At 35.5% G+C, this 16,251-nt stretch overlaps 1 protein-coding gene across 1 annotated transcript; it reads right to left on the reverse strand.

The window, feature by feature from the left end:
* Positions 1–126: 126 nt before the first annotated feature.
* Positions 127–2,218, reverse strand: LOC139781831 (TNF receptor-associated factor 6). The gene is made up of 6 exons (XM_071720725.1): positions 2,061–2,218; positions 1,841–1,900; positions 1,281–1,411; positions 1,003–1,208; positions 812–929; positions 127–733 (listed from the first exon to the last, which is right to left on the reverse strand). The coding sequence occupies exons 2-6, from the start codon at positions 1,895–1,897 to the stop codon at positions 172–174; spliced, it is 1,074 nt and encodes a 357-aa protein (XP_071576826.1). The 5' UTR covers positions 1,898–1,900; positions 2,061–2,218; the 3' UTR covers positions 127–171.
* Between the last annotated feature and the right edge of the window lie 14,033 nt (positions 2,219–16,251).

Raw genomic sequence — 16,251 nt, forward strand, 5'->3', positions numbered from 1 at the left:
TGGCAAATAATACACTTATAAAGCTTGATGCAAAAATTACTACGTGTTTTGCATATATAATGTCATGCCGTTTTCGTTCATAAGCTACATTTGGTGTTATATTTATATATAATTGCTATAAAAATATTAAAATGTAACAATATATTTAAACAAAGTACATAAATAGATTATTTACACTATGTACCTTAAACATATTGGGTGAACTTCTACTCTAAAAATTAAAGTATCATTCTGCAGAAAATTGATTACATCGCGTAAACGTATAAATTCTGTATAGCCAAAGCTACGTTTATTCAATTCGCACGTGGGTTTTCGGAATGCTTCAAGATCTGGTTTTGACGACGTTATTTCACATATATTTTTCTCCGAATCTTGTGGATGTACTAATGCAAAGAACATTGTGCCATTAAATGGCCAGTCCAAAGCATCATCATTTTCTGATTTCATAATATGTAAAACAAAGGACAGATAATCGGGGTCCTTGGATGATATATTAATCCTAGCACAGATCTTATATCCGTTAGGACTTGTATAAAAACCTGGACTATAAAACATTTTTAGAGGGTCGTTGGTCATAGCCTCGAGTTTTTCTTGGAAGGATTTCAATCTCCATATGTAAACTCCATTACAATTTCGTAGGCACATAGCTGCGAGCTGGTTTTTCTGATTAGACACTGTTATAGAGAGCTCCCGATTTTCCTGTTCCAAAACTACTATCCTTTCATATAGATTTCTAGAAAGAAAGTTTATAACGTCTACATGTATTTCAGTAAATATAAACATAGTATCTATAAAATCATACTTAAATTACTTGAGTAATTGTTGCCAATCGGGAGAAGGTTCTTCCTTATCTCCAACTTGTATCCCATTTTTTAGAGGTGGATCCCATAACTTTGACTCCACAGACATTGCATTAGTGCTATTTTGTACTGTCAGACAATTATAAGAATATATTGAAGAAAAATTAGAACCAAATTATATTTTTGATTATATAAAGTATACCTTGAGGCTCTGAAAGATCTTGTTTATAGGTGCATTGAGTAATATGTATTTCCATATCCACAGGAGATAATTTTACTTGACAACCAAATTGTTGATAAATACAGCTTGTACGTTTCTGAGATATCTCTCTAGTAGTGTAAAGATCTGGGAAAAGATTTTCAGACTTCAAAGGTTGACTATCAACTGGACAGCAAGCACCTTCTTTCCTGATAATTCACACTAACCAGTTAACTTATACACAACCATGAAAAATCTTGATTAAATGAGATACAACTTACTTAAGCCAAGTATAAATGCACTGAGAACAAAACTTATGGCCACAGGATGTTAAAACTGGATCACGCAGCCATGTTAGACAAATAGGACACTCGAATCTAGGCTCTACATAGCCCTTGATGCTCTCGTCACACTGTGTGCAACGAAATTGTAAATAGATTTACAAATGAATGGTACACATTAGTATAAAAGTTAAAGCGGATATCAACACAAGATTGTGACAGTTAGTCATTTGTTTTGTTATGTTTGACAACAGATAAGTAATTATTTTCTTGACAGTTAGGCCCAGTTCAACAATGGCCAGTTAGCTTAACTAGTAGTTAACTCTCACTCTCTGTCTCTTTCTAACCTCAAAAGTTAGAAAGAGACAGAGAGTGAGAGTTAACTACTAGTTAAGCTAACTGGCCATTGTTGAACTGGGCCTTAGGCCCTTAGTAATTTGTTTTGTTATGTTTGACAACAGATAAGTAATTATTTTCTCACTTGTCAAATAAATGTACAGACAATGAACAGATATAAATGAAAAAATAATTTCCTATCTTACAAAATTGTAGATACATACGTTTTCACTTTCCTCGGCAATTTTAGAAGGCTCTGCTGATCTCTGGGATGTTTCCATAATCTACAGTAAGATTATTTTTCATTAAACTAGATAACAAATGTCTATTGAATAATTAATATTTACACATTATTATGTCTAAATGCGATGCAAAAGATTATTTTGTGTTATTTATTGTGTATATAAATTATGGAAACCTGTATAAACTTCACTAACAACTTACTGTAAATTCTAGTATTTCTCTGAAAATTTTTAGCTGGAATCGGCCCTTCAGGCTTCAGACATGGTGTAATCATGGGAGTAATAAAGAAAAGAGGTATGCTCTTATGCAGAAGATGATTAAGCGGGGAGCACACACTTCTGCACAACACATAATGCGTAAGCATAAGAAAATTAATTGGTCCATACACATGTGCATAAGGAAATAGACCAATCAGTTTTCTTAAGGCCATCGTACACAAAATTGCATAGGTTGCATAAGCATAGCATAAGACAGCTGGACCAATGAGCATCTTATGTAAATTTATATGGCGACTTTATACTGGATGCTCATTGGTTTAGCGGTCTTATGCTACGTTTATGCTAAACTATGCATTTTGTGCGATGGCCTTTAAGGTCAATCCAGACAAACTTGCATAGCGCATAAACATAAGCATAAGAGAATTGATTGGTCCATATGCATGTGCATAAGAAAATAGACGAATCCGTTTCTTTATGCATATGGTTATGCACCTATGCAAGTTTGTCTGGATAGACCTTTATGCTTACGTATTATGCGTTATGCAAAAGTATGGCCGATATATAGTCAGATCTTATTTCAAGACCGTCTTAAGTAATGTCTTAAGATGATACGGGTCTGCGATTGGTTCACGACATCTTAAGATTGTACTTAAGACGGTCTTATGCCCGTATCAGACTACGGATTGGGATTGAGATTGGATTGAAATTTGACCAATTAGAGCATAGTTCACTAAACTTGAAGTTAGTTTTCTTTATTCTGATTGATTAAATTTCAATCCAATCTCAATCCCAATCCGTAGTCTGATACGGGCTTTAAGGCCATCGCACACAAAATTAGGCTGAGTTTCCACTGAGCGCGTCACGCGTCGCGTCGTCTGTCGTTAACCAATCTAAACATCCCGTCACAAGTAATGTAATAAAATGGGATGTATTGATTGGTTAACTTGTGATAACGCGACGCATGACGCGCTCAGTGGAAACTCAGCCTTAAATATGCCTGCGTTCGTTTTCTTCCACTGGGAACATATACTATATTAAAAATCTATAATATACGTAACGTACCCTATATATTTTTAGTATAGTACATGCTCCCAGTGGGAGAAATTGGGAGAAAACGAACGCAGGGTATAAGAATCGACTATGAATACCGGCCTATGTGTTCCCCGCTTTAACCAATGAGGATGGTGGAACAGTGGAACAAGTGGGTAGCCATATTGGCCGCGTTCAGGGGGTCAATCATGTATTAATGTGGAACGTGGAAAGTGAAAAGTTTATATGACTATCTCTTTCGGTAAATCTGAAGAATTTGGGCCTCCTCACCGATTTCGTTGAATTTAGGCTTAATCGACGCGTTTTTTCTCAAAACGACCGAATCTGGCAGAAAAAAGCGTCGCTCTGACCCGCGACGCGAGATATTAAACGTTAAAGTTGACAGGAATCAGGTTATGATTCCTGTCATACCGACAACATGTAACAACACTGAACATGCCCCGCGGCCACATGCGCTTGCTCCGTGGCCGCACGCGCATGCTCCGTAGCGACATAGTGTACTTCGACGCGTCTTACTTAAATAAATATCTTGTCATTTATGTACAACCTGCACATCTCTTACAATGGCATAGGGGCCTAACCGTCAGTTTTTTTTCGGTGCCGATTTTTAACAAGAAAATAAATAATTTTAGTTAAATGTGGTATACCACTGTAAAGAGTAAACCTTTAGCTATAAAATTTATATAGGAAATTTTTATCTACGTCGCTTTGTTTAACCGGTATAGAGCAAAAACGAGACAACGGTGGAAAAATTGAAATCTCAAAAATGCCGGGGTTTAACCGTCACACTGCATTTTCAATACATATACGTACATCTAATCCTGAAAAATGATAAGATACATCTTAATAATTGTTTTTTAAGAGAAAAATATAAAAATTTATTTAAAATTTTTATGCGAAACATTATTAAAAAATAGTTACGAGGGTTCCTCTTTCCGCAAAAGTCACTCGCCCGACTTGTTTCACTCCTCGACGTCCGATGACTCTATTCGGTGTCTGAACGGTTGTAATTCCCGTCTCATCCATATTCCATATGCAGTGAGCCTGGAAATGCCCGGAAATGCCTTGGAAATGCACCCGGACTGTTTACTGACGGATTAACCCCAAACACAAGTTTCAGGTTTGATCGCCCACGAAATATTAGACATCAACGATAATGAAAAAACTACACTGGATTCGTGTTCAGCATGCATTACTCTTTATAATCACGTACCTCGAGATTTGGAGAGCAAATATTATTACAGATATTACAAAATTTCCACGCGCAGAAAATGTAACTTTTACCTTCTGAAAACACGTTTGCCCTCGTAAAAATCATAACACGGCAGGTAACCTGCCGAAACTCCGTTGGTCACATGGGTACCATAAGCAGCGTTTACAATGTTAATAGCGAGTTCGCACAATATACAGGTTCCGAGATATTTGATTTGACGGTTCAACCCCGGCGACGGTTAGGCCCCGGTCTCCCCTACTCAGTCCAGCAATTAAACAATAATCCGTGGCTTGCGATTTAGGACATCATTGGCAATGCAAATACGTGGCCGAAATTTATACGGCAAATGTTCTGGGATAAAAATTTTACGGATCATAACCGAATGATTATTGTCAATTTTGCATTTATGAATGGGGTATCGGAAGAATTTTTGCATGATGTATTAGCTTTCACGCTAAAAAATGCATACACAGCTGAGAGGAAGCGCAATATTGAGTATAGATATCGATATTTAAATCATGAGGTAATTCTTTCAATATTAATTGATAACTATAGCAAACAAGTATATTGTTTTTTAATTCTTTGTAGCAATTGGGATAAATGCGACGCAGCCGTGTGTACAGTTACAGCCTTTTCGATAGAGAAATGTTAGATCTTAATATGAATCCAATAAATAAATAAAATTGAATGTATTATTTTGAAGTTGTGATTTTCATTAAAGCAGATATTTTATATTTAACTATTTAAAGCGCGTCACTAACCTATGTAGGTTAGTGACGCACTTTAAACAGTTAAATACTTTTAAAGCGCGTCATTAACCTACATAGGTTAGTTGACGCGCTTTAAACACTTAAATACTTTTAAAGCGCGTCACTAACCTACATAGGTTAGTTGACGCGCTTTAAACAGTTAAATACTTTTAAAGCGCGTCACTAATCTATACGCCGAAATAATATCATTTCGAATTATGTTACACTTCTGACTTACCAACCAAACAGTTGTCACGTGATCTGCTGCATGCGCATGCGGCCACTGAGCATGCGCATATGGCTGCAGGGCATGTTCGTAGTCACTACAGTTTGTCGGTATGAAGGTCGGTAAATGGCGCGTCGGTAGCGACGCTACAGGTCTTCCGACGGCCGCCATTTTGGATCCAGTGACTGTGTATTAGTGCACGTCGTACAATAGTTGTTACTGTGTGCGTAGTTCGCCATTCGCGCTGATGGTGTACGCTGAGCGTTGTGGTCGCCATTTTGGATCCAAATAGCTCGAAGTGCGGCGGAAGACCTTATGTAGCGTCGCTACCGACGCGCCATTTACCGACCTTGGTCGGTATGACAGGAATCATAACCTGATTCCTGTCAACTTTTACGTTTAATATCTCGCTTCGCGAGCGACACTTTTTTCTGCCAGATTCTTTCGTTTCACGCAAAAACGCGTCGATTAAGTCTAAGTTCAACGAAATCGGTGAGAAGGCCCATATTCTTCAGATTTACCTCTCTTTCTATTTAACATTAATAGAAAGAGAGATTTTTCATTTTTCACGTTTCCACCCTAGGGAAAAAGATTCATGATTGACCCCCATGGTAGCGATCACGATCATGTAACTTTTTCCCTAGAGCGGAAACATAAAAAGTGAAAAGTTTCATGTAACTATCTCTTTCTATTGATGTTGAATAGAAAGAGATAAACTTTTCACTTTTCATGGTTCCGTCCTAGGGGAAAAGATACATGATCGATCCCTAGCAGACACAACTGTTGAGTGTCGTCTTATCAAAACACTACTGATTCGTTGGGTCTAAAAGTAAGAGCCAATCACGTTCGATGAACTGAGCGGTTTGTTCTACTGAACGCGCCCATTGGGCAGACCAAGCCGCTGAGTAGCAGTCAAACGTGATTGGCTCTTACTTTTAGAACCAACCAATCAACGCAGAGTGTTGATAAGACGAACTTAAAGCCCCTTGCACAATAGGCGATAGCGATAGCGATAGCGATAGCGACAGCGACAGAGTTGCCGACAAAGGTATAGCTTTGTCCGCAACCTTGTCGCTGTCGCTATCGCTATCGCTATCGCCTATTGTGCAAGGGGCTTAACAGTTGTGTCTGCTGAACGCGGCCATTGGTATATCAGCCAATCAGCGTTTTGTCCGCGATACTCAAAACATGGTATAACTTAAACAAGGAAAGGACAATTAATGAATTTATTTAATTGAGAACTACTATTGTGACTTTTATTATTAATAGTTATTAACCCTAGGTATACACACTTATTTTTCGCATACGTAGATGACGCACCCAGCCAGAAATGACTCATCGAATCGACGTCTATCGACGTCTATAGACGTCTAAAGTTATAATGAAAAAAGTAACAAGAGTTTCCCAGACCTTTAGTACCCAGCGAGAAATGACTCATCAAATCGACGTCTAATTAGACGTCTACAGACGTCGATAGACGTCGATTCGATGGGTCATTTCTCGCTGGGCACTATAAAGGTCTGGGGGACTCTTATTGTTACTTTTTTCATTATAACTTTTGAGAAAATTATTGTATATTGATTGCCTGTTTTTTTTCAGATCGTAAAGAACTGAAAAATATGTACGTTTATTTAAAATTAGTCTAAAATTATAATAAGTACCAATAAACACGTGTTGAAAAATTGTAATCACTCATAAGTGCAGAGAAAAGGTCATTTTACTGCAATTATACTTAAAAAATTCATATCTCTTTTTCTAATAGAGATAATCAAAAATCTTTGCAGATTTTAAAAGAGCACATTTCAAAGTACAAAAAATTTGCCGATTAAATATTGGAATATTATCATCAAAATTACAAGGCTCTAAAATTAACAATTTTCACATTTTTATTTCCTAATGGTTTTACAAATAGGTACGTATAAAAGTTAGGATCTTTGTGTTATAATAAATAATAATTTATTAACTTCAGCTACAGCCAGGAAGTGGACTTGGTTTACAAAATTCCTTAAGCACACTCATACCATCCCCGTCCATAACATCTATTATACATCGTAATGCACAGCGCGCCTAATCCTTAACTCTTTAATCTCTTACTTCTCAATTCTTTTTCTTTTACCAATCTTGCCCTTATAAACTTTCTAGTTAGGATCTTTGTTAAAAAATACAAATTCAATGACTTATAAATGCATATTTACTTATAAAAAGAATGAAAAATACAAAATATAAAATACAAAATATAAAAAATCAATTATTTACATATATAGATTGATGACGCCAACAGATGTTCAGTGCATTGAGTGCACAACAAAGATTGATAAGAATTACATTGGAATCATGAGGAATTATGCACCGTGGGCACGCAAATTAAATCTTTTTATTTTTGTCACGTGGACAAAACTCGCATCTTGTTTCTTTTTTTATAAAGGCTGGTCTACAATGAGATGTATCGTTAGATCATAGTCGTAAGTCATAAGTCATAAGAGCGCATTCAGCTGAGTCAGTCAACCAATGAGAACGGGCTGTTTCGGAAACTGTCAGAGCCAATGATAGCAGAGTTAGGCTGAGTTAGGCGGCCACGTTAACGACGTAATAGTGCGGAATAGTTCGGAATAACAGAATTTCGCTAAGTTTAATTAACAGAGTATCGCTAAGTTTAATATATTAATATTTTTGTGTGTTAAAATTAGTTTGTTACGGTATGTAACCTTTTTTTATTCAAATTGCTCAATATTGCACTAAATAAAGTTTTCTACATCAAAGGTACAAATATTTCTCTTAATTGGAATCACAACCAAGTTTAGATCTGCACGCAGGTAACATGACAAAACATTGAACAAAATGTTTCACTTTAGCACAAATAGAAGTTATTGCTAATACTATTTTTGGTCTCAATATTACAACTAAAATAAAAAAATGCTCTTAAGGTATTAATAAGTAAAATAATATAATAATAATAATTGGACAAAACATAACTGCGTTTGGCGTGACCAACAGCACCCCACCGACTACACCCTGGCCATCTGTGATATGCCTGACATTAATTTTCAAGAATCTTTCTCTGAATGGTTGTTCGTCATCATCTGCAGTCGCGCCAGAGGTTCCAAGAGGTGTTTTTATGCGTTCTATATGGCCTGGCTTTGGTGACACTGGTCCAGAGAGAAGAATGAGAGACGACACGGCCCGGTTTTAGGTGATCCGCGAACGCGATACGCCCTCTGGGAACGACGTAAAACGTGCACATGAACTACGTAGCCAATGCGCACGTTTGGGCCACGGGGTAACACATATGTGCACGATTTAGGTTGCGTTCCGTGCTAATGTCGGTAACGCAAAGTTATTGATTTTTCGTTATGTGAGCGAGCGAGAAGGTATAAGAGTGAGCGAGATGACAATAAGAGCGAGCGAGACAGTAATTGGAGTGAGCGAGATGAGAATAACACATGCAGGAGGCTCGGGGGTGGGGATCTGATCGAGGATCGAGCATCGAGTCTTTTCCTTGAGCGCCGTTGTTCTTATCTCGCTCACTCCTGTTACTGTCCTACTCGCTCTTATTGATGACTCGCTTACTTTTATACCTTCTCGCTCGCTCACGTAACAGCTGTGTTTTAAGACCGACACGCTTTAGAATTTATGCAAATTATCACATTTAACATTTTTTATATACACCGGGATACACATGTATAATTATATTATAATAAACGATTTACGACAACGAATCGAGAATAATTTTATTCAATGCAACTCGCTATAACTGTTACTCATTATTACTTATAGTACTACTGTGACACTTATATATTATACTGTTTCTAACGCGACGATGTATGTACACGCAATTTTTTTTTTTTTTTTTTTTTAGCAGGGAGGGGAAAATGCCTGACGCACACCCGCGTCGGCCGTCCGGCGGGGTAGTGTGGGGCTTGCAACCACTAAAAACCATAATTTTTTAAGGCTATGCTATATAAACTATTTATATTTAGCTGATGTGCAATTTAAACATAGAACGCATTTTAAAAAAAATTTATCAGAAAACGCAGAAAAAATTTAAACTTAGAAGTTTTATTTCAATACTTTGTGTTGCTGTTAATGAGCATGACGTAAAGACCACAATCACAGTTGAAATAATTGCATAAATCTTCGACTAACAGGTTTCATCACGGGGAAATATACACATAAATGTAGGTTTCCTTTAATAAAAATATCAGTTGTATTTTTGACGTCTTTTTTTCTCATATTTATATTTTACGACGTTTGTTATTGCGAATGATTTATGAAAATCATTGATGTATAGTGCGTGTGTACGTTACTTTTTAGTTTTAGTAGTACTTTTAGTAGTAATACTTTTAATAGTTTAGTTATTATAGTTGTAGAATAACGTGCGCAACACTTAATATGCTTATGTTAATAGCAGCATATAATAAATCTAAATATACTTTTTTAAATCTTTATTATAATTTGCATCTTATTACGCATCATTGATAACAAGAAAATGCATGATTTTACAATTTCGTAGCATGATCACATATTACAACTTTTTATATATTCCGTGATAAGACCTGCTAGTCTACGATTTATGCAATTATTTCAATTGTGATTGCGGTCTTCTATATGAAATTGAAAAATGTATGCTTATTTTTCTCATTACTGGAAATTCATACTCGTTGCAAAGTAACATGACTTGCAAACATATATGCCTCTATTGAGACATAATGGATGCAATGTCATGATACAATGTAGAAAGTATTTCTGTCAATAATGACGGAACGATAAGATGCAATAAAACAATAATAGATTTAAAAAAGTATTGTATTTCATATTTTCTACAAAATTAATATATAAAAAGCATTATTTACATTATATTTTAAAATGATTCTGCGTTCTATGTTATTTTATTGCTTACTTTTTTACGCTTATGTATTGCAGTTTTTATTATTCTATATCTTGCTACAATCTTGTAATTATTTCTTATTTGTTTAACAAATTACTCATTTTTCTACGGGTATTGCCTTTTTTTATAGCACGATTGTTATATCTCGTGCGAGAGTACAATTTTATCCTTCGTCATAAATCGCAACGCTTGCAGTCGATGATTATTGTAGCACGCATTATTTTTGTCTAGCCATTCACAGTGTTTTTCATTTGTTGCATTTATACATTCATTCGTTATCTTTTCTAGAATTTGCTTTGATGGCCAATAATGTAGCCATACACGATTGAATGTCATTAATTGCGTTTGGACCACTTTTGTAAAAAGATCTGTCGGTCGTATTAATTTCGTTACTGCAGGAGCATCTTCGTCTGCATTTGGATATTCTTGAAATTCCATGTACATCTCATTTTCAGTTGCGTTTTCCATTGGCGTTTTCATCAAGCAATGACGACAATTATCGCACTTTGTTTTTCCTACGCTTCGTCACGCTATATATCCAGCAAAAAATGCAACAGCATTTTGATTATATATATTTAGTGCCTCAACGTTTTCTGCATTTTCCAAATTATCGTATTCTGCAAGAAGTTGCAAATAGCTTGTACAGTTAAAATTTAAAATAAAGCCTTTTAAACAAGGAATTTTTGATACTTTGTCCCGCGATGTAGACTATGTTGAGCAACATTTCAGAAAGTCTGTTAATAACAATTCAACGTCAGAATTTTTGGGAGACAATGGTCGTTTTCCGCCATGTGTAACTTTTAGACTGTTACAGTCTACAGTCTAAAAGTTACACATGGCGGAAAACGACCATTGTCTCCCAAAAATTCTGACGTTGAATTGTTATTAACAGACTTTCTGAAATGTTGCTCAACATGGTCTACATCGCGGGACAAAGTATCAAAAATTCCTTGTTTAAAAGGCTTTATTTTAAATTTTAACTGTACAAGCTATTTGCAACTTCTTGCAGAATACGATAATTTGGAAAATGCAGAAAACGTTGAGGCACTAAATATATATAATCAAAATGCTGTTGCATTTTTTGCTGGATATATAGCGTGACGAAGCGTAGGAAAAACAAAGTGCGATAATTGTCGTCATTGCTTGATGAAAACGCCAATGGAAAACGCAACTGAAAATGAGATGTACATGGAATTTCAAGAATATCCAAATGCAGACGAAGATGCTCCTGCAGTAACGAAATTAATACGACCGACAGATTTTTTTACAAAAGTGGTCCAAACGCAATTAATGACATTCAATCGTGTATGGCTACATTATTGGCCATCAAAGCAAATTCTAGAAAAGATAACAAATAAATGTATAAATGCAACAAATGAAAAACACTGTGAATGGCTAGACAAAAATAATGCGTGCTACAATAATCATCGACTGCAAGCGTTGCGATTTATGACGAAGGATAAAATTGTACTCTCGCACGAGATATAACAATCGTGCTATAAAAAAAGGCAATATCCCAGGGAGAATTGGTACATCGGATCGACATTGAATCGACGTCTTTTAGACGTGTCTAAATGAGATCTATAGACGCGTCTACATAGACGTTCAACTCTCTGAATTTCGACGCTATCTAGATCTTAATATCGACGTCTATAAAACATCTATTAGACATTTAGTTGATACAATGAGTGCATTCGGTACTACAACCGCTCAGTATGCATTTTACTTTGATTGGAGTGTACTAAATAGATATACATACGATAGATGTAAAAGAATATTATTTTTTTTATTTTTTGTACATAATTTCTCTCTCTCTCTCTTTCTCTCTCTACATATATATATATATATATATATATATATATAATATATATAGTGGAATTATTGATGATCGATAACATTTAACCTGCATAATAAGGTTATAAAGTGAAGCATATGAGAGCACACAACGTTTCCAATTAAATAAACCTGAACAAATATTTATTAACAAATTATGAACTATATAAAAATTATATTTCATAAGTTATTTATGAAGTAATCATAATTGTCTATAGACTCTTTAAGAACACAAAACAAGTAGAAAGCTATCGATCATCTGATGTCATTTTGACATTATAATAACCAATAATAACCAAATATTGATATTATGATAACATCAAACGACGATATAGGTTGCTATTGAGTAAATAAGTAAACAATAAACTTACAAAAGGTAATCTAAATCGACCAAATATATATGTAGATTTCGAAAACGAGAATTCTTGAAGTTAAAAACAGATAAATGAGAAATAACACTATGAAAAACTTACCGGTGGACTTTCACTCATTTTCGATAATTGATTGCTGACTTTATTAAATAGCACGACTCAGCACTCTCAGCAGTGATGCCAGACACGAAACACAGCTGCAGTATACTGTGATGGCCTCGGCAGACAAGCACGATCACGTCAATCGCGCGCGATACACGATATCCAACGAACATAACCTTGCACTCGTCGCAGCACGCTCATTGGATATCGTGCGTCGCGGGCGATGTAATCGCATTGGTCGTTCGAGGCCGCATGGACGCGGTTCCGTGAAACGGAGATAGAGGGAGTACACACACAAAAGAGGAACCACGTCCGTGAGCGCTCAGCGCTGAGCGGCCCTTCGATCTTTTAATTTGCAACTGTTTTAAAAATCGTGAATCTGTTTGCATATATGATGTACTCTTTATAGTTTCAACGGTCAAAATTTAAAGTTAAAACATATTATATTTTATATATATTTATACATGTTATATAATTATAAAAATCTTATTATATGATAATTATTATAATAGTTATATAATAATTATATAATAAAAAAATATATAATAATATAGATAGCATATGTATAATTTTTCATATACATATACATATACAATTATATACAAGATGGACAAAATACAGCGTTATTTTGTATCAACTCACGCTATATTTTGTGCCTGCATGTATATACATAATTTTTCTAATTTTATGTGTCGAAAAAAATAAATGAGTTTATTTGTAATCAAAAGCAGGTAAAATCCTCATGTCCGTTTATTTATGGTAGATAGGAATTGAGACCCGTTTAATTTTTTAATATATTATATTTTAATTTAAACTTATATATAATCGATTGAAGTTGTAAATGCTATCGACGTCTGATCGACATCAATCAGACGTCGATGGCGTCTACAGATAATCGATCGAAGTTGTAAATGCTATCGACGTCTGATCGACGTCGATCTGATTTGCTATTTCGATCTGGGAAAGCTGTAGACGCCATCGACGTCTGATCGATGTCGATCCGATTTACCATTTCCCCCTGGGTACCCGTAGAAAAATGAGTAATTTGTTAAACAAATAAGAAATAATTACAAGATTGTAGCAAGATATAGAATAATAAAAACTGCAATACATAAGCGTAAAAAAGTAAGCAATAAAATAACATAGAACGCAGAATCATTTTAAAATATAATGTAAATAATGCTTTTTATATATTAATTTTGTAGAAAATATGAAATACAATACTTTTTTAAATCTATTATTGTTTTATTGCATCTTATCGTTCCGTCATTATTGACAGAAATACTTTCTACATTGTATCATGACATTGCATCCATTATGTCTCAATAGAGGCATATATGTTTGCAAGTCATGTTACTTTGCAACGAGTATGAATTTCCAGTAATGAGAAAAATAAGCATACATTTTTCAATTTCATATAGAAGACCGCAATCACAATTGAAATAATTGCATAAATCGTAGACTAGCAGGTCTTATCACGGAATATATAAAAAGTTGTAATATGTGATCATGCTACGAAATTGTAAAATCATGCATTTTCTTGTTATCAATGATGCGTAATAAGATGCAAATTATAATAAAGATTTAAAAAAGTATATTTAGATTTATTATATGCTGCTATTAACATAAGCATATTAAGTGTTGCGCACGTTATTCTACAACTATAATAACTAAACTATTAAAAGTATTACTACTAAAAGTACTACTAAAACTAAAAAGTAACGTACACACGCACTATACATCAATGATTTTCATAAATCATTCGCAATAACAAACGTCGTAAAATATAAATATGAGAAAAAAAGACGTCAAAAATACAACTGATATTTTTATTAAAGGAAACCTACATTTATGTGTATATTTCCCCGTGATGAAACCTGTTAGTCGAAGATTTATGCAATTATTTCAACTGTGATTGTGGTCTTTACGTCATGCTCATTAACAGCAACACAAAGTATTGAAATAAAACTTCTAAGTTTAAATTTTTTCTGCGTTTTCTGATAAATTTTTTTTAAAATGCGTTCTATGTTTAAATTGCACATCAGCTAAATATAAATAGTTTATATAGCATAGCCTTAAAAAATTATGGTTTTTAGTGGTTGCAAGCCCCACACTACCCCGCCGGACGGCCGACGCGGGTGTGCGTCAGGCATTTTCCCCTCCCTGCTAAAAAAAAAAAAAAAAAAAAAATTGCGTGTACATACATCGTCGCGTTAGAAACAGTATAATATATAAGTGTCACAGTAGTACTATAAGTAATAATGAGTAACAGTTATAGCGAGTTGCATTGAATAAAATTATTCTCGATTCGTTGTCGTAAATCGTTTATTATAATATAATTATACATGTGTATCCCGGTGTATATAAAAAATGTTAAATGTGATAATTTGCATAAATTCTAAAGCGTGTCGGTCTTAAAACACAGCTGTTACGTGAGCGAGCGAGAAGGTATAAAAGTAAGCGAGTCATCAATAAGAGCGAGTAGGACAGTAACAGGAGTGAGCGAGATAAGAACAACGGCGCGCAAGGAAAAGACTCGATGCTCGATCCTCGATCAGATCCCCACCCCCGAGCCTCCTGCATGTGTTATTCTCATCTCGCTCACTCCAATTACTGTCTCGCTCGCTCTTATTGTCATCTCGCTCACTCTTATACCTTCTCGCTCGCTCACATAACGAAAAATCAATAACTTTGCGTTACCGACATTAGCACGGAACGCAACCTAAATCGTGCACATATGTGTTACCCCGTGGCCCAAACGTGCGCATTGGCTACGTAGTTCATGTGCACGTTTTACGTCGTTCCCAGAGGGCGTATCGCGTTCGCGGATCACCTAAAACCGGGCCGTGTCGTCTCTCATTCTTCTCTCTGCACTGGTCTCAAACTATCCAGAAGTTCTTTTTCTTCGGGTGGTAGGTCATCCTGGGACTCGTGATCGTGGTAAGGGTCAGGGCTGGGCCAGGGGGTGGACACTCAGTATATATTTTTCTCGGATCGTTGTGCTGCCATCTGGGCTATGCAGAATACGTCCGGAACTAAAATCGATGCGACATATATCGATTCTACCGCGATATATATATCGAGATATACATATATACCGGGTGAATCTTAATGGATGCACCAACTTTTTACCATAGGAGATGAGTTACCGACCGCAACTGTAATGAACCGAACGATCCATAGGTGACACCAGCTTGAATCGACCGCTTCGATCGACGAGTCCGAGGTGATGTACAGGCAAGTTAAAAACTGTGAATCAAATAACGTATATCGTATGTACATACTTTTCTAATATATCCAACTGTCTTACGCATTTTTCTTTTTACATATAATTTTATTTAATAACACGATTTCTTAATTCTCCATCTATGCGCAACGTATTTACCGCATGTACTACGTTTACGCGAGCGTTACTTTTGTAGTAACTTACGATAATTCACTCGTTTACGCAGAGTAAATTATCGTAAGTTACTACAAAATTTCCTTTACGCGAAGGAATTATCGTAAGTTACTACTGAAGTAACGCTCGCGTAAACGTAGTAATATAGTACGGGATCCGGCCGCGTGATTTATACGTTTATCTGTTATTTTATCGAAATGCGATTTTAATGGAAGATTACATATCGCGGCCGGTGTGCCTAGCAAAATCTTGCCGCAAGTACCCTCAATTAGAGCTGTTTTAATTAAATTTTTTAAGACAACTTCGTTCATTCGTTTGCGAAGTAAATGAAGCGTCATCTGAAAG

This window comes from Temnothorax nylanderi, unplaced genomic scaffold (genome assembly GCF_030848795.1).
Source record: "Temnothorax nylanderi isolate EJ_2023f unplaced genomic scaffold, tnyl_v1.0 TNYL_tig0366_pilon, whole genome shotgun sequence".
Taxonomy (NCBI): domain Eukaryota; kingdom Metazoa; phylum Arthropoda; class Insecta; order Hymenoptera; family Formicidae; genus Temnothorax; species Temnothorax nylanderi.

Coding starts and splice junctions, on each gene's coding strand:
- LOC139781831 (XM_071720725.1), bottom strand. CDS start 1,897: ATGGAAACATCCCAGAGATCAGCAGAGCCTTCTAAAATTGCCGAGGAA. Junction 1,209..1,280: donor TGCATTTATACTTGGCTTAA/GTAAGTTGTATC, acceptor GTGAATTATCAG/GAAAGAAGGTGCTTGCTGTC. Junction 930..1,002: donor AGATCTTTCAGAGCCTCAAG/GTATACTTTATA, acceptor ATTGTCTGACAG/TACAAAATAGCACTAATGCA.